Source organism: Corythoichthys intestinalis, chromosome 3, assembly GCF_030265065.1.
Source record: "Corythoichthys intestinalis isolate RoL2023-P3 chromosome 3, ASM3026506v1, whole genome shotgun sequence".
Lineage (NCBI taxonomy): Eukaryota > Metazoa > Chordata > Actinopteri > Syngnathiformes > Syngnathidae > Corythoichthys > Corythoichthys intestinalis.
The window spans coordinates 49,252,124-49,271,399 of NC_080397.1; the positions used below are offsets into that span (position 1 = coordinate 49,252,124).

The following is a 19,276-nucleotide window of genomic DNA, read 5'->3' on the forward strand; positions in this document are numbered from 1 at the left end:
TTGCGTGCTCTCATCTCCAGTTAGGGTTTTGCTTTTAAAAAAAAAAAAAAAAAATTAAATGCCCTCCTGTTAAGAATTTTTCTTCCCCCAGAAAACTGACATTTAAAGCTTTCCAATGATGTGTCACACGTGCATATCAGACAATTTTGAAATTTGGACAAATTGGGGGTCTCAGAGCGGAACTTCAAGTCACCTGTTTTCCGCCATATGTATATAACCCTGATTCTTGTTTCATCATGCTTTTAAGATTTAGGATTAGGGCTAGAGTTGGCTGTGGACGGTGATGTCAGTAAGTGAACAACAGCCGCTAACACTGAAGTTTACATTTGCGATCGCCGGGACCAAAGACTGATTCGAGTCTATCACCGGCCGCTTATAGTCTATTGAGCTGCGGTATGACAAGACATGCTGCTCGCGTTGAGCCCAGGAGCGAGAAGGTGATGGGAGATCAGAGATATATGTTAGTCTGTGGGGAGCAGGTGCGCGAAGCTGAACAGACTCGGGTCCGGCGGCTGGATTTATCTTGGGTTTACAACCCTGCAACACTGCTATGCATTTTCTTGTCTTTGCCAATGCCTGCAGCTGGGGGAGACAGAGCCCTCAGTAAAATGACCACACACAAAAAAAAACTACCCACACTCCACCATATCACAGGGCAGGCTTAACAACCTAGCCATGCTCTCCATTGAGCATGAGCTTGCTCAAAAACTGGATTTCACTGATGTTATAAATAACCTTGCTGTCAAAAATTCTAGGCTCATCACAGTTTGAGGGCTTAATAACCCCAGGGATGTGGAGGGGGCAGGCACAGGATGTTTAGTTATACTGTACTGTTTTGCATAGCACTCTCAGTTGTCTTGTATTGTAGCCTACATGGGACAATAGATGGAAATTGTTCATATTGTGTCACATCACATTACGGTCTGTTAAACTGTCCATCTCAAATTAAATAATTTACACTGTCATTGCTTGCAAAGCGTTAAAAGTACTGCGTATGTTGTCATAACAAGCCGGTGGCAGGGGTAGGGAAGGGGGGCCCTATAATGATCTCTTGTCCCCGGGCCCCTGCAAGTCTGTTGACAGTCCTGTTGAAAAATCATACAATGTGAGTTCCGCATTCTCTTTAGAATCTAAAGTTTAGATTATGTCTCTAAGTGGAAATGCATATATGATTGAAATTTCAGACCTCTACCCATTTTCTGAGTGGGTGAACTTGCAAAATCACAAGGGGTGCAAAAACTTCTGCTCCTCACTGTATATATGACAATACAACAGCAAAAAAATTAGTTCGTGCTTAAGTTTATATCGGGTTCGATTTTAAAAGGTGTCTGTGGAAGGATCTGGATGTGTGATTACGTCGCTCTCTGCAGGACAAACGAAGTACTGCCAGGATGGATGTGCTGTGTTAATTCTTTAGATCAGGCATAGCCGACTACGACCCACGGGTCATTCTCTATGGCCTCATCAAACTCATCCCATTACCGGATTTTTGCTTCAGTGACTACCATATTTATCTTCATAAATTTAATAATTAAGTACAGTACTGATAAAGTAATAAAACACATTGACAGTAAGTACACTTTGAATGATGAGTTTATTCAGTCACTCCAATAACTTAACCCATCCCTTGACTGCCCGTGGAATTTTCTTAAAAAAAAAAAAAAAAAAAAGTCTCAGCGCACACATGCAGTGTTGTAGCACTGACATTAAGAAGGTAGGTTCCGAGTTCATGTATATTGAAAGGTTTCCCAAAGGGGCCACATTACAATACAGAGAACTAACTATATGCGTAATCGTAGGTTTTAAGACATGAATATAAAGTAGTTTGTAAAACATTTTGTTTTGGTAGAATTGTAAGCTAATCAGGAACAGCCAAAAGGCCACTTAACTGCAACATACCGAAATATAAATTGTTACAGAAATGCTCAAATCACATGTGACTATGTTGCAAACTTCAATACAACTCATATGCCTTCTTCCTTTTGTTGCACGTATATTTACAGGTTATCACTTTAAAAAAAAAATTTTTTTTATGAGAACATTTTTGGGTGAAACACTATAGAGTGCTCATGCTGCTAACATCTCCTGAATCCTGTTTTTCCTTTATTTCATAAATTCCTAGCAGTTTAAGTGAAAATGGCGGAAAAAAAAAACACACCAAAAAAACAATCAAACAAAGAAGACAACATTAAAAGAACAAAACAAAAAAACAAATGATTACAAATACTGAAGGGGCTTGTTTTTGCCACCTGTATTCAGTAGATTTTTAAAAGCACAATCATTTGCTTTAACCACCAATCAAATCTATGTATAGGACTTATTTGCATACAGTGAGTTTCAACAGCAGCTGAAAAAAATGTGTGATATGACGCAAATCTTTCTGCTGTTCTATTCCGCTCTATGAAAACAAGCCGCGTGTGTTTGTGTTACAGACAACACAGTGTTATGACCCAACACGGGTGGTGGTGGTCTTCTTGTCGGAGAAGAAGCTCCGGAGCAGGACCACCTGGCTGATGCTGACCACTAGTAGGACCAGGGCTTCACCAATGGACCAGAAGGCCACACGTGTGTTCAGGTCCTCGGCGCGGCTACGTCCTTGCGCCTCACGCAAGCGGAAGTGTGTCTGGTAGTCAATGACTGACTTGAGGGCCTCGTGGATTGACACACAGGCTGACTCCAGCTGGAAGATGCAAACGGAACATTTTCGATTTAAATTAATATTCATTAAAAAAAAAAAAGTTCATATCAATATTGAAGCAGTGTTGTTTTTCGCCACCCTTTTAAAGGGTACCACGGATAGAAAGACACGTAGTTCTTAAAAGATAAATGTTAGTACAAGTTAGAATAATTTGATATTAAACCTCCTCTTAATGTTATCGTTTGAATAAATAAAGCTTATACCAATAAAGCGGTTGGAGCTACGAATCTGAATCTGTGTCCACTCTCCTTTCTCTCTGCCTTACAGCTAGTGGTGTGCAAAAAAAAAAAAAAAGATTATTGGATGCATCGAGATTCGACATGTGATGATTTGATTACAATTCATTAATGTTCAAAAACGATGATTTTCCCTAATAACTTTATGACAGCTTGTAGCGGAACCTAATTCAAGACACGTCTGCCGCCCGGATACCTTTAACGGACGCATGACAGCTTGTAGCGGAACCTAATTCAAGACACGTCTGCCGCCCGGATACCTTTAACGGACGCACGCACAACGTTATGATGGATGCAGCTCAAGTTATTGAGCGAGAGATTTACTCCTGTTCAAAAGACTCGAAAATAAATTTGTGGATGAGACAGGCAGGGACCCAACGGTCACACTTCGGGTCCTCTTCTGTGAGCAAGTTATTTTTTAGAGCGAGAGGGGAAGAGAGATAGTTCGTTACTCCTTGTCTTTTAGTTGTCCAGCAGTCGTTTCAAGTTATAGTGATTGAAAAATGTCCTGAGTTTGTTGCTAAGTCCCGTGTGCGTCTATAAGAGGTGAATGAATACACGAACCCTTTTGTACTGTTTTAGCCTTTATTGTTGTTTTTGAGATGTTAACAGTTAGGGCCAAGTGCTAAGCTAATTAGCGAATTCGCTAGCGTGTATTTCCATGTCCATTTGTGCGTTGTTTGTTGGTGTTCAAAAGTTACACCATATGCAGAACGTATAAAACCATGATTAAGTACAGTGGTAACGGTACAAACACTTGAAATAGTACAGAAATCTGTGAAAACAAAGCATATTAATTAAAAGAAGTGTTATTTCTAGAGACACTTTGTTTGTTTCAAGAAAATGTGGCATTCCACCTGTGTAATTGTATTGTTGAGAGAAATAAGTACTGCCTTTAAAACAGCTAATGTACTTGCACCTTCTTGTGAAAAAGCACATCTCAAGGTCAGCTGTGTTGTATAGGCATGTTGATAAATAAGTACTGCCTTTAAAATGGCTCATATTTTTGCACTTTGTGTTTAAAAAAAGGGGCAGCTTTTTGTTGTATGGGCATGTTTCCATCAGTCCTGTTGAATCAGGATATTTTAAATAAATAATGGATATAAATTTGTTTGGCTACTTTAGTAATTAGTAATGTATTTTTGATGATCGTGATCATCGTCAATACTGTGATCATCGTTCAAGAATCGTAGCACCCTGAATCGTAATCGAATCGAATCGTAGGGTGCCTAGGATGGCACACCCCGACTTGCACCCCACCTGTGGATTAAAGGAAAACTACGGCATCAGTCAAGGGACAAAACCCACTCATTAGCTTGATCCCCAATTAATTTGAAAATTGCCATTGACACCTTGTGGCAAATGTAAATCACTACCTTACATAATTAAAGGGTGACAAGTTTTTCTTCTTCTTTCTTTTTCTTAAAAAGAGTGACACACGCAATTCCGGCAACGTGGCCATGTGACGTCACCGCCCTGCGATGTGAACAACAATGGCGACCTACTCGTTAAAATAATTTTACAAATTTTATTGACACAAAAACATTAAGAGAGGTTTTAATATCAAATTATTATAAGTCCAACTAAGATTTATCTTTTTAGAACTACATATCTTTCTAACCGTGGTTCCCTTTTAAGTTTTGTCTTAGTCTTTTGGACAAAAATACATATTAGTCCAAGTCATATTTTAGCAATTTCAAAATGTTTTCGTCTTCATCTAGTTTTAGTCGATGCAATCGCATTCAAATTTAATCTAGTTTTGTCAACAGTTACTCAAAATCCCAAGAACAACAAGTACTATGGAAATTGGATAAGTGGTTATCATGAACTCACATGGGTGAGGGCAGTGGCCCTGTTCTCATTGGGGAAGAGCGGTGGATCATCCCCGACCTGGAAGTCGAAGTAGACCGTCTTGTGCGTGAATGTGGAGAACTCATTGCTGAAACAGAATTTGTACGTGCCATCCTTGGCCGCAGTGAAGGTGAAGCTATCATACTGCTTCTTCATCTCCTTGTAGAGCGTTGTGCCATCTGGATCTTCCAGGCGGCAGTCCACATCATAATGGCCGCCTGTTACCACCTGTCAAAAAGGGACATTCACGTAATTTCTACCCACTCATCTATAACACAGTCCCCCAACATTACATATAAAAGCATATTCCATGTATTTGTGTATTATACGCTCCCTCAATCTTCTGGCATTCATGCACAGAAGAGAAAGATCACTAGCAGCAGCTTTCTTTGACATCATGGTTAATGTTGACATGTTAGACACATTTCTTATCACATTAATTAAAGAGTATTTTTCCAGATTATAGTGCGTGTAGCCATTGAGCAAAAGCTGCAAAGCTAGAAGGAGGAGAAAGAAGGTCAATGAAATGGTCTGCAAATTGTCCGAATATCAATCCAAATAAAAAACTGTGGTGGAAGTTGAAGAACATCATAGTGCTGCAACGATTAATCGATAAACTTGAGTAATTCAGTAAGAAAAAACCTTTGAATCAAAGTTTGCCGCTTCGAGATTCGTTTAATTCGTAGCGTTGTAATTAATGATGTCCCGATCGATCGGCATGTCCGATCACGTCATTTTCAAAGTATCGGAATTGGCAAAAAAATATCAGACATGCCTTTTTTAAATACAAATATTTTTTTATTTAGATCGTTTTCTAATTGTATTTAACGTTATAGACAAAATGTCTTACACTCATCCACAGTAGTTTTGACTTAAAGTAGGGCTATCAAATTTATTGCGTTAACGGCGGTAATTAATTTTTTTAAATTAATCACGTTAAATAATTAACGCATGCGCTGCACGGCCCACTCACGCATTGTCGCGTACAATCTATAAAGACGCCGTTTTACCTATAGATAGCACTAAAAGGCAGCGTATAATGAGTAGAGAGAATTTTGACAGCCTTTGGAGCCATTTTTTATGTGGCCAAAGCCTTACAATACCTCTCTCAGCAATTAAAAATAACGTGGGAGGCAATGTGGGGAAGAAAGGAAGTAGTTGATCATTTTTTTAACACCCTATGTTCTTTCCCAACGCAGAGAAGATATATCAATTGGTGCCCTTACGCACAGTCATGGTTGCACTTCCAATCATGCATTTGGGCAGAAGTTAAATGGCTGCAGTATCATTTACTGAAAGCTCAACAAATACACTAGATGGCAATATTTAGTCACAATATACAAAGTCACACTTATCCTTTAAGAATTACAAGTCTTTCTATTCGTGGATCCCTCTCACAGAAAGAATGTTAATAATGTAAATGCCATCTTGAGGATTTATTGTCATAATAAACAAATACAGTACTTATGTACTGTATGTTGAATATATATATTCGTCCGAGTTTTATTCATGTTTTTCTTAATGCATTGCCAAAATGTATATGATCGGGGAAAAATTATCGGGAATGATTGGAATTGAATCGGGAGCAAAAACAAAGCAATCGGATCGGGAAATATCGGGATCGGCAGATACTCAAACTAAAATGATCGGGATCGGATCGGGAGCAAAAAAACATGATCGGAACAACACTAGTTGTAATGGTTTGTTTTGAAAATGTTTGCATTTAGTTTTATTGACTTGGGTAGATACACTGCCCTCTAGTGGCAACAGTGAATATGACTCATTTAACATGGCTGAAGCCAGCTGCTCTCTGTTAAGACCAACATATGTTTTTGTCTGAGCCAATTTTTTTTTTATGCATTCGTAATTTAGTTTGTAGGTATATTTAGCAGGAATATGGAAATATGTATGAAGGATTTGTTCAGAGCATTGTAAAAAAAAAAAAACACTGTAGCATTTTATAGCAATTAGGCAAGCAGACTTTTGCTATGCAAGTTAGCCAATTGTTCTTTTTGTTGTACTTAGATCCTCATTTATTATTTTTCTTAATGCCGTTTGACGCTTACGTCAGGTATTTTATTTTTAAATGTATTTTGCCCTTGGGAAATGAAAGTCCAACTCTGCCGAAGTTGAAGAAACACTCTGGAATTTTCTTTTATATTCATACTTAATGCTCTTTAGAAAGTGTAATTTTAGCAAGCCTTTGTTTTACATCTCCTAAATTTGTATTCTGCAACACATTTAATGTTCCTAATCCAATTACTCGATTATTCAAACTAACTGATAGATTAATCGATTACTCACAGTAAATAATCGATAGCTGCAGCCCTAGAAAATGATCCATAACAAGGCTCCAACCTTCAAAGGTTATTTGGCAGTGGTAATCAGAGATATTTGGAGCCAGACTGGTGAACATAACTATTTGCCAATCATTAAGTCTATGCCTCAGAGGTGGTGGAACAAAATACTTGCTATGTTTTTGTTTGATTATCTCAAGTTGTTTTCCACAGAACTGAGCGATTCCGTAATGTTTCCTCAGAATTGAGTGATTGCGTAATTTTTCACTCTGCTTGGTCTGAAAAAGTAGCCATTACTGACTTGCACAATTTTTTTTTTCTCAACTTCTTCTACCAGCCATAACGTTGCCATTCGAACAGACCCAAGTTTTGTGTCATGTCTAAGATTTGCTTTTTAGCTTCACATTAAAACAACTGCGTGAACATTGTCAAGCAATTGCTTCCCAACATACGGAATGCTTCACAAATGTTGATAATTAGCTTCAGCTTTATTCAGGGTCCCCCCAGGATTGATAAAGCTAAATTCAAGACTTTTAAGACCTTTTTCAATGCCATTTCAATTGAAAATTAATACTTTTCTGGCACCCATTATTTAGATAATATTGAATCATATTAAAAAAATAAAGCACTGAACACTAAATTTAACCTCAATTACTAAGTGTGTTTGACAAAAGAATGCACATTTACTGAAGATACAATTAAAACACAATTAAATATAAGGTCTTTCAGAATTTTTTTTCCCAGGATAAAACGGATTTTACACTATTTTTGTAAAGCAACTTCAGAAATTACATTTGCAATACAACAGGTTTCTCTTTTAAGAGGACCTAGTCAAGGTGGTAGGTTGGTGATTGTCAAGTTGGTCACCTTAACTGTAAAGTGCTTGGGAAAATCTTGCAATTGGCAGGGAAAGTTTAAAAAACAGCCACTAAATAGCAGTAGTTTACCATTAATTACCACAAAATAAAAAAGCTACACATGACCATTTCCCTTGGTAATTGTTTTTTTTCTAATCACATTACAAGAAGTATACAAAACACATGTTAATCCTTTGTTAGCTATTGAAGACATTTCTTTTAATCAGATAGAGAAAATCCATACTCTTATTCAATCAAGAAAAACATTTAAATATACCAGGAGGTGTTTTACTATCACCTACATTATAATTTGCCTATCACCATGCCATGTTATTCAGATCAACGTTACCCCGCACTCGTTCCAATAATAGTGTCAACCGTGTTGTGTATCTAAGGGTGATGGTGGAACTATGACTCCGGTTTATCCATGCTAAGGCTAGTGCACCTGCCAATACCACATTGAACATGGCTAACTCCTGAGTTAAAACTACGAAATTCACATTCATTCGAAAGGCAAACCGTGCAGAAATACATTTTTGCATCTAACACATTTTAATTGGAGAAATTGGCAACTTACTTTGAAATGTTAAGCAGGTCCACTGCCTTCGCATGACCCATAAACTGCGACCCAAAGTATCTGGATGCGACTTGGTCGCCGATCCAATACCTCACATGCTGGTCCAACTGTTTGGACTTGGTTGTCTTGTTGAGGCTTTCGTCAAACATAACTAAGACATCTGAGCTGTTCCTTACGTTAGCACACAGTACTGTGCGATTGCCTGCTGTGATGTTGATGCTAATGATGCTAACAGCGCGCACGCACGAGGTGCTTTATGATTTGTAGTGCAGTGCATCATAAAAATTCCACGCGTCATCTTCGTCATGGATTAAAAAAAAAAAAAAAACTTCGCCACGGATATAATTTAAGTTGCACTGAGATGTTCTTCAAAATTAAAGCCACGGTGAAAAAATTCCAGACTTACGACAGCTAATTTAATACTTTTAATACCATTATTAATGGAAAACAAAATTCAATGCTTTTTAAATACTTTTAATAACCCGCGGGTACCCTGTTTATTACCGTACAAGTGTTATTTTAAAAATTCATAATTCACAGCACAGCTGTCTACATCTTGAGGCGAGGGATGGCAGGCAGGCACTCTCAAGTGTAAAGCTGTTCTTCAAAATGTTCAATGTAACAGTTAATTGGTAAAAGCGCGGCCTTGCCACCCACGCTTCATGATATGACGTATTTTTCTTATAATCATGGGACCATTGTTTTAACAATTAACCCCGCCTTTCAGTATGATAGCAGTCCCCTTAGCTCTGCCGCGTCACAGCATCCTTGCACCCCGTGTGTGATGGATGTTCTCCTGATGATCATAAGTGAATTTTTTAAAGACTTCTGGAGTGAGAGCATTTTTCTTCTAAAAACAATGGGAGAACTGATTTTCTCACCTGACAACATCTACCGAGACAGTTGATTCATTAATTTTTGACAGGGGATGTGTATGCATCCACATAAATTACCAAAGCAAGTTACACGTCATTCCCCGCATACCATGTTTATAAAATGAAAATAGGCTTCATACCTGGCTGTAATTTTTGATTATGTATTTATTTTGGAGCACTCTCAATTGCCAGGTTAGTCAAAGTGTGGGAAGTTTGGAAACTAGATGCGAAGTTGCGAGTATGGCAACCCGCTGAACCTTAACACCAGAAAACAGTCGTAAACCGAGGAAAATACTCGCTGTTGTATCTACTTACCTGGAATTCCAGAGTGCACTTGGTTCCAGTTGTGATGTCTTCGTAGAAGCACTGCTTGGCATTGTCGGGCAGCTCGAACGTAAGCTCAGAGCCCAGCGACAAGCCGCACAGGAGGAGCTGGGCCCACAGCACCTGCAATATCACTCGCAACGAGCCGCACATTGTCTTGAAATGAAGAAAGGCGAGGGACCTGCGTGGAAAAGAGTAGACGTGTCGTAAAGGAAGGAAATGAGACGAAAATGTTCGTAGGGGTAGCGAACCCGGAATTTATCATTAGCGGCGAGTTAGCTCACTGCTAACCGACAGGCTGTCTAGCCCAAGCGTATCAAAAACAGGAAAGAAACGCCCGTGCCCAGTAACAGCGTACACACTACGCACTTATAATTTAAGACACGCTAAACTAAAATCGTTTATTTTTTATTTTAACACTTTGCTACTGTCAGCATTATCAGCTCACCTCGTAAGTGCCTCACCCGGATGCGACTAATTCTAGGCAACGTTATTGCAAACGGGGCATGCCCATTGGCTGTCATTTGGTAATAGCCCGCCCTCGGCCTCTCTTCTATTGGTCGTAAAAGGGTGACCAATAGACCCTACTCACCTACGTCACAAAATGACGTGTCGCTGTATCCGGCCGCCATATTGTCCGTCATTTTTTAGCCCTATTCTCAATGGTTTCAATTAGTCGTGCAATTTATGGAGCAATTCATGGAAGCCCCGGTGTTATCTGACGCTGTAAACTCATTGGATGCGTTGCATAAAAGGCGTTATGTGGAAAAGCTTCAGTTTATCCATTCGCCAGATCCATATTTGATGCCTAAATCGATGTTTTTCGACCCGCTGTCTTCGCCGTCTTTGCCTGACATCTGCTAGCTACCCTGATATTTACAACTATCTTGTCCACTCAAAAACAGCCTATTCACACGAAAGTTTGAAAAACTTTAAGAGCTTGGAGGCTTATAAATACTTCGTTGCTGGTTGGGTAAAACAGGTCCTCGTCCACGAAAATTCGGCAGGAATCTATCTTGTGCTCAGGAAGGTGAGTTACGAAATTTTCAATTCAAAATCTTTTGTACTTGCTAACATCCACTGTCAAGTCTAATGTATTTCATGTCATTTGTCAATGGAGCTAGGGCTTTTAATGTTTATATGGTTTAGCGATAGCACTCTCACTACATACATATATAATATGTAATAAATATGAAGTGCGATAGCACTACTCCAGATTGTCCCTAGTTGAATTTATTTTTTGGCTTTTGACCTCAATAGTATAATTGTAAATTAATTGTATGACAACTGTCTTATTATCCCCTTATAATTATATATTTTCAGGTAGTTCATACACAACGTCTGAGTGTATGTTGTGAATGAACTACCTGAAAATATATAATTATTATTCGATTAGCCTAGCAATGATCTTAATTGTGGTTGTCAGCCCAAAACCCTCTAAATATATATTAAATGCATCTTACCAGATATAAAATGACTACTACATAATCTGTGGTAGTCGTTTGGAGCCCAGTTTTCTCGTCGAATTGCAGCAGTCAATCTCAGTCTCCTCTCCGGGTCTCTCGGAATACGGTAAAACTTCAAGTCTCTCCGTCTATCTTCTCTGTTTTTGCAACCGACTGCCACACACGACTTCACCATTTTGATTATTAATGTTAACGAGCAGAAAAACACGCCATAATAGGAGGAATTTACGAAGCGCTAATGCATTAACATGACGAGTATACCGACAACATGGCGCGGGGGCGTGGCTGTGACGTCACGTGAATAGGGTCTATATCCTGCGTGAAACGATGTAATTTGAGAGAATGGTATGACTTGACTGCAACCCAGAGCCAAGCGCAGCCGTTACAAACCACGCCTCACACAAACCACGCCCCCTCCAAAACACGCCTACTGTTAGTACGGTAGCGCGAAGAATTCATTTATTCATTTATTATGTGAAGTTCAAAGGGTTTTGGGAACAATAGGCCCTAGGCCAATTCCTTACCCTAAAACCTAACTAGACACACAGCGGTATTGCGGACATAGGGGCGTGCCTAAACATAACCAGATTGTAACCTTTGCTCTGTTTGGAAGCAGAGGTTGGGAGAGTAACCAAAAATTGTACTCAAGTAAGAGCAGCGTTACTTCAAAAAAATATTGCTCAAGTACAAGTAAAAAAGTATTCGATGAAAAACTACTACTGTAGTATTGAGTAATTCATTATAATGTCTTACTTATTTTGAAAACGATAGCATTTTTTTCCCCTCAGCATAAGGTCATCTATATTAAAGTGCGTATGACGCCAAAAAGCATGTTTATTTCATATTTCGCGTGTTTTATACTTCTGAATGAAATGGACCACTTGGATGTGTGTGGAAGCGATCGTTTTTATATATTCAATTTTTGAATCCCGCGCCATGAAAATGAGTGACTCAGTCTTGGGTTTAGGACGAATGCGAATTTGACGTCACCCAGGTCAGCATCTCACAACACAGCATTGCTTTGTAGCAGACAAGTCCAAAGTTCGGCCCGGGGGCCAAATGTGGCCCGTGGTCAAGTTTCATCCGGCCCCCAGCCTCTGTCATAAAATCAATAACGTCTGGCCTGCACACTGACTTAATAAATTGATCAGCAGTACTGCTACTAGAATATGAAATAGCTTACACACTAAATGCTGCTCCTCATTTACCCACTAAAAGGCAGCAGCACTCTAAGCAACATTACCCCGCGTGACCCTTCCAATTTTCTAAAATGGCGTCAATCAACCAAAAAAAAAAAAAAAAAGTTGACTGCGGCGGCCGACGGTTCAAGGATAGGTGGAAATTGGACTATTTCTTCACAAAAATTCTACCTCATTTTCAAAGAGACAGTCGCTGTTTTTAAAGAATTTAATGTGAGGCGATATTACCAAACAATACACGCTGACATGCACGACAACATTACAGGGGAGATACGCAGCGGGAAATTGAAGCAACTTGAAGCTAGTTTAATTTCACAGCAGCAGTATTTCACAAGGGCTTGAAAGTCGAAAGAGAATGAAATTGAAATTATTAATTAAAAAAAATAATAAATCAAATGTGGCACACAGAATGGCTTGCTAAAATATACTCAAATATATTGTTCTACGTAAAGGACGTCAGCCAAGGTCGGTCCCCCACATTTTTAAAACACCAAATCTGGCCCCCTTTGCAAAAAGTTTGGACACCCCTGCTTTATAGCATGCAGATGGACTACGGATTAGCCTGATTTTGCGGATTAATTCGTTTATTTTTCACATTACCCCAGCCAAATGGCTGCAGAAAATTGTTGCTGCACCAGGGAGAGGCGCGTGAGCCTTCTTGGGTTTCAAAAGGTTACCGTTCACTGCGGATATTGGCCAAAACAAGCCCTGCTACTGTAGGACCAATGGAATTACGAGGAAGTGAGTAAACATCGTATTTTGTATTATGTCAAATACTGGGATCATGGCACGTTTTAATAAGGAGGTGGCTTGTATTTTGTGGTTGATTGTCCACCGAGAATATCACTCAGCCGATGACCGGCGACATGTTTGCACACACCCCTCTATACTCGGCTTAATGCCCTCTTCGTGTGCCCGGTGTTCTGTCAAATTTTCAACCCCATCAGAAATTGCAACTTTGTGTTAAAAATGGCTGCGAGTACAGCGATTAGAAAGTAAACACTACAAACTTTTGTTAAATAAAGGACTATTTACTTACGTTTGCTCATGGACCGACATGTAGAAAAGTTCTCCTCTGACACAACCTGCTATGTTAGCTGCAAAACAACTACACGCCACTCTCTGTTTACGTCTTCGCCGTGTAGTAAAGCATTATTTTACGCTATATTCGTGTTGACCATGTGATGTTTGTCAGGTGGTACTCTCCAGCTGCTTCCCCAGCTAGCTCTCCTTTCCGTGGCAGGGGAACGAGCTACAACTTGCTCGCCGCCGGGCGGGTTGCCGATTGGCGAGGACACTCGATAACCCTGCCGCCGTGTGACATGATCTAAGCTAGTTTTGTGTGATTTTCTTGCCTGGCACAGCCAGACTGTTCTCCCTGTATTTTTCAAACACTGAGAGAATAATCTGGGACCCAGCCCATTAACGGCTTCTCAAGCAAGTACAAAATCAATCGTCAAATCAGATTAGTTTATTTGCGTGACGTGTTCTTAACGAGCAACGTCACTCTTCCGCGTCGAAAGTCGTCTCCACAACAACACAGATGGCGAACAGGAGAGCGGAGAATATGTTCCAATCCACGGTAAAATCAGTTTTAAATTACCAAAAACACATCGACACAAGTCATTGACAAAAGTCGGTCACGCGCTAGCCATGTTGAATAAACTCCGCTCTCCTCGTATGTTTACTTCCGCGCACAAGTCCCTCATCCCGCCCATCGCTGATTGGTCCACTCCGCTATCTGTTTGCTGTGGCTTGCTCCGCCCTGGAAATGTTTTCCCCTAATGGTGGCCAGACTCAATAGCTGGAACAACGTTGAGTTTGGAGTAACAGGCTATGATTTTTCACTTTGAAAAGCGAAAATAAGACTTTGAGACGTCACTCGGTCCGGGTTAGCATGTCGGCTAACTGTCACGCCTCTTTGTTTGTTAACATTCTCCGAAGCCGGGGCAGGGAAATGACAAAGGCCTGACTAACTACGGTGGCATAAAATATCGTTCAGGAGGTGTGACAGTAAAGGTGAAGTGGACAGTTTTTACCATTATGGAGTAATTTTGCCATATAGTACTGAACACATGCATTTTTATGATTTTATATTCCATTTAGCACAAGACTTATTTGTCATGACCATACCATTTATTTAGCAATTGGGGAAAAATACTTCGATAAAAAGAATATCCTGTAAAATTATTGGAGTGTAGAGACTGAAACAATGACATTTTGCGGCTCTCTTCATCACATTTTCCTCATTCTGAATAATTCCTCCTTAACCCTTTAAGGTCTGGGCCTATTTTGTCTGATTTTGCATACCTTTGAAGTTGCCTTTATATTTCAAAGAAAGAATTGTTTACGATGGCCTGGTTTGGTCCCTTTTTTTGTGACACCTTGAACTTTATGTCCAAACTGTTGTTTCCTTCACTGACCAATTATAAATCATCATTTTGGGCCCAAAAAGACCAAAAATTCCAAAATTGTTTTGTCAAAATTTTTAATATTGATGTCCAATTGACAACCAAACATGCGTAACGAACCGTTTTGAAACTTTGCAATATTTATTCAACATGTTAGGATGAACATTCAACCAAAAAAATTTAGAATAAATAGTCTGATATTTGACAATTCAACATAAACAACAGGCATAGCCATAGGCGTTTTTTGCCTTTATACATGCTCTAGTCAAAACAGGTTATATACAGCAGACCAAACAGTGAAGAACAGTGAAAAAATATACCATCTAACACAAAAAGTGTTTAGAGGCCATCTCTTTATGAGTTTAGGTATTGCGGCCCATCACCTGATGAAAACTATGTACACACAATCAAGCTTCTTGAACACACATTTATATACACAAATTGAGAAGACTGATTGTGGGAAGAAAAAATATATATATAACATTGGGGAAAAAAAGCATTTTCAAAAATATTTACAATAAACAAGTTAAATTTTTTTCAGACATGCCACTCCGAAAAGCAGTTTCGTCCTGGAATTAGACACAGGGCTACATCACACAGACCACACTTCCATGGGGTGTCGGTCCTCTTTCCACCCTTCCACCCTTCCATTTTCATTTCACTTTACTTTAATTGTCACTATAAATGTACATGAAAAAAAGTCAGTATTTATGAAAATAATAAAGTATAAAATAAAAATATATACAGCAATAAATAATAATGGAAATCTATATGTATGACAATAGAAAGAATACCATAGCTGAATATGTGCTACATCCCTAATCTTCATATAGAAAGAAGAACACCACAATTATAAATTCCTGCCTTGGATACACACAGTGCACGTACGACTTTGATCTGATATGCACATTTTATTATTATATACACAAACACACACTTATATTGCATCAAAATTAACTGTCTTGCAATATCAAAAGAAACTTTTTCAGCATAAAAAAATAATAATAATAAATTAAAAAAAAAAAAAAAAAAAAAAAAAAAAAAAAAAAAAAAAAAAAAGAGTTTGCTTACCTCTGCTCGTCGATGGCGTCACCCACGTGTTCAAATCCGTCACTATCTTCACTTGAGGACTCTTCCGAAGAAGACGATGATGACGAATTTGGACCATCCTCTTCCTCAAGTTGATCAAAAAGCACAATTGCTTGCGCTAAATTTAATTTTCCGTTCATTCTCAAAGTCACACAAAGTCGCTGCTCGATCCAAACGGCCATCGCTCACCACCTCGCTGCTTCAGAATACTCCTCCCTCTCGTTCGGTGGAACTTCGCACGGCAGTTATATTTATTTAAAAAACGCATTTTGTGCTTCCACTGTGACTTCGAAAGGGTTCGTTTGATTTGTGTTTTTTTCATGGAGCTTCCGTTTTGAAAAAGGACAAGAAATGATGGAAATATAGACATAAACAAATGATCCATACAGCGTTTTAATGTTTTTTTGAGAGGACAATAAAACTATAAAACTTAAATGACAATATCTCACGTTTTAGTTGGTCGATTGACTTCAAATAATAACGAGAGTAAACCGCAACTTCCGCACTTTAAAACGAGACCAACCAACGGCATGTGGGTGACGTAATTAAAATGTGAGGGTGCTTCAAAGACGACGTGCGCTGAGGACGCGCCGGCGCGTCCTTCGACTCTCAAGGGTTAATGGGCTGAATTCTAAATCAGATGAAACCATGACCCTGTCGACGTCATCCTCCTGTTGGGGACGCTAGAGCCCTATAATGGTAGGCATGGCTAAACGGCGGTTTAAAAGACTAATTTCTTGTCATCTGTGCTTTGCCAAATTATTGTATATAGTCGAATCGTCTCAAAATATGATTTAAATTCACATAATAATGCTATTTAAGACTTTTGTTTATCCTGTCGTACTCACTTTGAGTGTTATTATTATTATACCATAACCTATTAGATGACCATATTAGGCCCAAAATATACCGGAATCATCGAACTCCGACTGAAAAAATAGAAATGAAAATCACTTGTACTAAGCCAGTACTTCTCAAATGGTGGGGCGCGGGGGCGCAGAGCGATGCCAGGGGGGGGCGCGAGTGACCTCGGGGAACATGCTTTTTTTTTTTTTTGCCGTACTAGAATAAAGTGTACTTGCACATCCACTCCGTGGGTGGCAGTGGCGCTCTCATTTTCAAAGTGCGTGCAGTATTTTTGAAGTAAGCAAGAGCACACGGAAGAGACTCATGCAGAGCTGGACTCACGCAGCGACCCACTGTCTTCTTCGGTTCTTACGTGTCCGGCCGAGAAGTGCCGTTTTCGGCTTGGGATCGTCACGACCACCGCCCTCACCTACGGTTCTCCCTCGGCCGCCGAGAATGCGCTTTTTTCGGGCCGTTTGCCTTTGACTTTTAATATAGTGGGAAATGAGGAAAGACCACTGTTTACTGAGTCTAAAAATGATTATAGCGGAGAAGCCAAATCAGTTAAGACGCCACTTGAAGACATTAGACCTCAATCTCATTGATAAGCCGCTTGATTGTTTTTCAGCGAAAATGTGCCGAATATTGCCAATTGTCACAATCGTCCCGCTTTGTCAGTGTTATATCAGTAAACCAGTGAGCACTGTGGTGAATCAGCGAAAATAAAAACTTTCCTTCTGTCCAAAGACTTTTTCCCCCCTTCTATTCAGTTTTGTTTTTTTTTCGTTCAAATTTTTTGGCATGTTGTCCGGAAGAGTAAATGTTTCTAATCAATTTGAATTTGTTATTATTTACTGATTTTATTACATTTTATTTTTCAGTATCAAATGGTCAAAAATGTACCTTGAGTGTATTTTTACAGTTTGGATGTGACTTTTTTTTTTTTTTAACTTCAGGCAAATTGATGCGCGTTAAGTCTTTTCTGTTACAAGCAACACAATGTTAAAAAAGTTATACTTTATTATAAGTTGATCTGTTACTTTTTTTCTTTAATAGAAAAAAAAGGACACAATGTTAGGCTGAGGCGTACTTATAATAGTAATATAGACGAATGATACTATTTACAGTGGCGGCAGAGAGTTGGGGGGGGGCGCGAAACATTTACGTCTTCCTTGGGGGGGCGTAACAGAAAATAATTGAGAAGCACTGTACTAAGCGCATGACTGTCTTGGAGTAGTTAAACACATTTTCCACCATGAAACTAAAACTCGCTCTGCTTTTCCGGGGTCTACTGGGGCCAAATAAAAACTAGGAGAGAGTTTGAAATCCGCGCTTTTATTTTTGACGGCAGCACCCGATATGGAATTGTTTATTTTTTTACGGCGCTTTAAAGACGCCACTTATTGTGATGTTAAAAAACTGACGTGATCACAATACTGCACTGCAAGCTTGTGTTGTCTGTGTTGATGTATCTGTATTTTTACATCTAAATTGTATAATGGAGTCATGTGATTATTGCTGCTGCGTCTGATTGGTGAGACGGGGTGAGTCAATGTGCTGGTAAAAATAAAGAGAGAAATAAAAGGAGCGACTCAAGTGCAGCCCAATGTAGCGGAGTAAGAGTAGCGTTTCCTCTTCACAAATCTACTCAATTAAAAGTACAAAGTATGGCGTTTTAAAACTATTCTTATAACTACATTTTTCTCAGAAAGTTACTCAAGTAAATGTGACGAAGTAAATGTAACTCCATTGTACCAAATCTAATTGTTGCTTGCCGTTCTATGACCATGCCAGCCTGTTCAATCACATGGCATCTTTAAAGCACCGTAAACAATTAATTTTATGTGACATAGGGCGCCACGGTCAACATTAGGTAAAGCCCGAATTTTAGTCTCACTTGCAGTTAATTCCATAATAGGAAATATGTTTTCTCCTCTAGAGCGCTCTCATGCTCTTTGGACGAATAATGATTAATTTCTGTAAAAAAAAACTTCTCTAGTTGGAATTATTTTTAAATTTTTATTTATTTGGCTTAATGTTGTTATTGACTAGGTAATAGTACATTATAATAATAGCCGTTCATATAGATAGCTTTGTGCTGAGAGAAAAAAATAACATTGTTTAAAAATAAAACAACAAAATCAAACATCATAAGCAAGTTCTCACAATATTACTCATTACTTGAGTATTCTTTTCACGAAATACTTTTTTACTTGTACTTGAGTATATTTTTTGGATGACTACTTTTACTTTAGTAATATTATTTTGAAGTAACCCTACTCTTACTTGAGTAAAAATTTTGACTATTCTACCCACCTCTGGTTGTCAGTGACAAACTGCTATATTTGTTCTATTCTTCCCCTTTTGTCCCGACATTATTGAAGGGTGGCCAGTGGCCACCGGAATCTGCATCTTCTGCTTTAACTACAGCTGTCGTAGCTACAATTCTTTCATCACTACAACAGTACGTACATAGATATCCTCTTTGGTTTTGTTGTCTCCTACCAGGTTGCTCCAGTTCCAGCATTTTATTGTTATTTCCAGGCAGTG

At 39.0% G+C, this 19,276-nt stretch overlaps 1 protein-coding gene across 1 annotated transcript; it reads right to left on the reverse strand.

Moving 5' to 3' along the window:
* Positions 1-1,657: 1,657 nt before the first annotated feature.
* On the reverse strand, positions 1,658-10,257 carry tmed7 (transmembrane p24 trafficking protein 7). Its single transcript, XM_057830877.1, has 4 exons — positions 10,164-10,257; positions 9,707-9,896; positions 4,768-5,013; positions 1,658-2,680 (listed from the first exon to the last, which is right to left on the reverse strand). Exons 2-4 carry the CDS (start codon positions 9,866-9,868, stop codon positions 2,444-2,446), a joined length of 645 nt encoding a protein of 214 aa, XP_057686860.1. The 5' UTR covers positions 9,869-9,896; positions 10,164-10,257; the 3' UTR covers positions 1,658-2,443.
* Positions 10,258-19,276: the final 9,019 nt, after the last annotated feature.

What these genes read in the sequence shown, in the direction of transcription:
- tmed7 (XM_057830877.1), bottom strand. Translation starts at nt 9,868, where the DNA reads ATGTGCGGCTCGTTGCGAGTGATATTGCAGGTGCTGTGGGCCCAGCTC. An exon ending in AGTGCACTCTGGAATTCCAG is followed by an intron (nt 5,014 to 9,706) that starts GTAAGTAGATAC and finishes CCTTTTTGACAG; the next exon opens with GTGGTAACAGGCGGCCATTA. An exon ending in GGGCCACTGCCCTCACCCAT is followed by an intron (nt 2,681 to 4,767) that starts GTGAGTTCATGA and finishes TGCATCTTCCAG; the next exon opens with CTGGAGTCAGCCTGTGTGTC.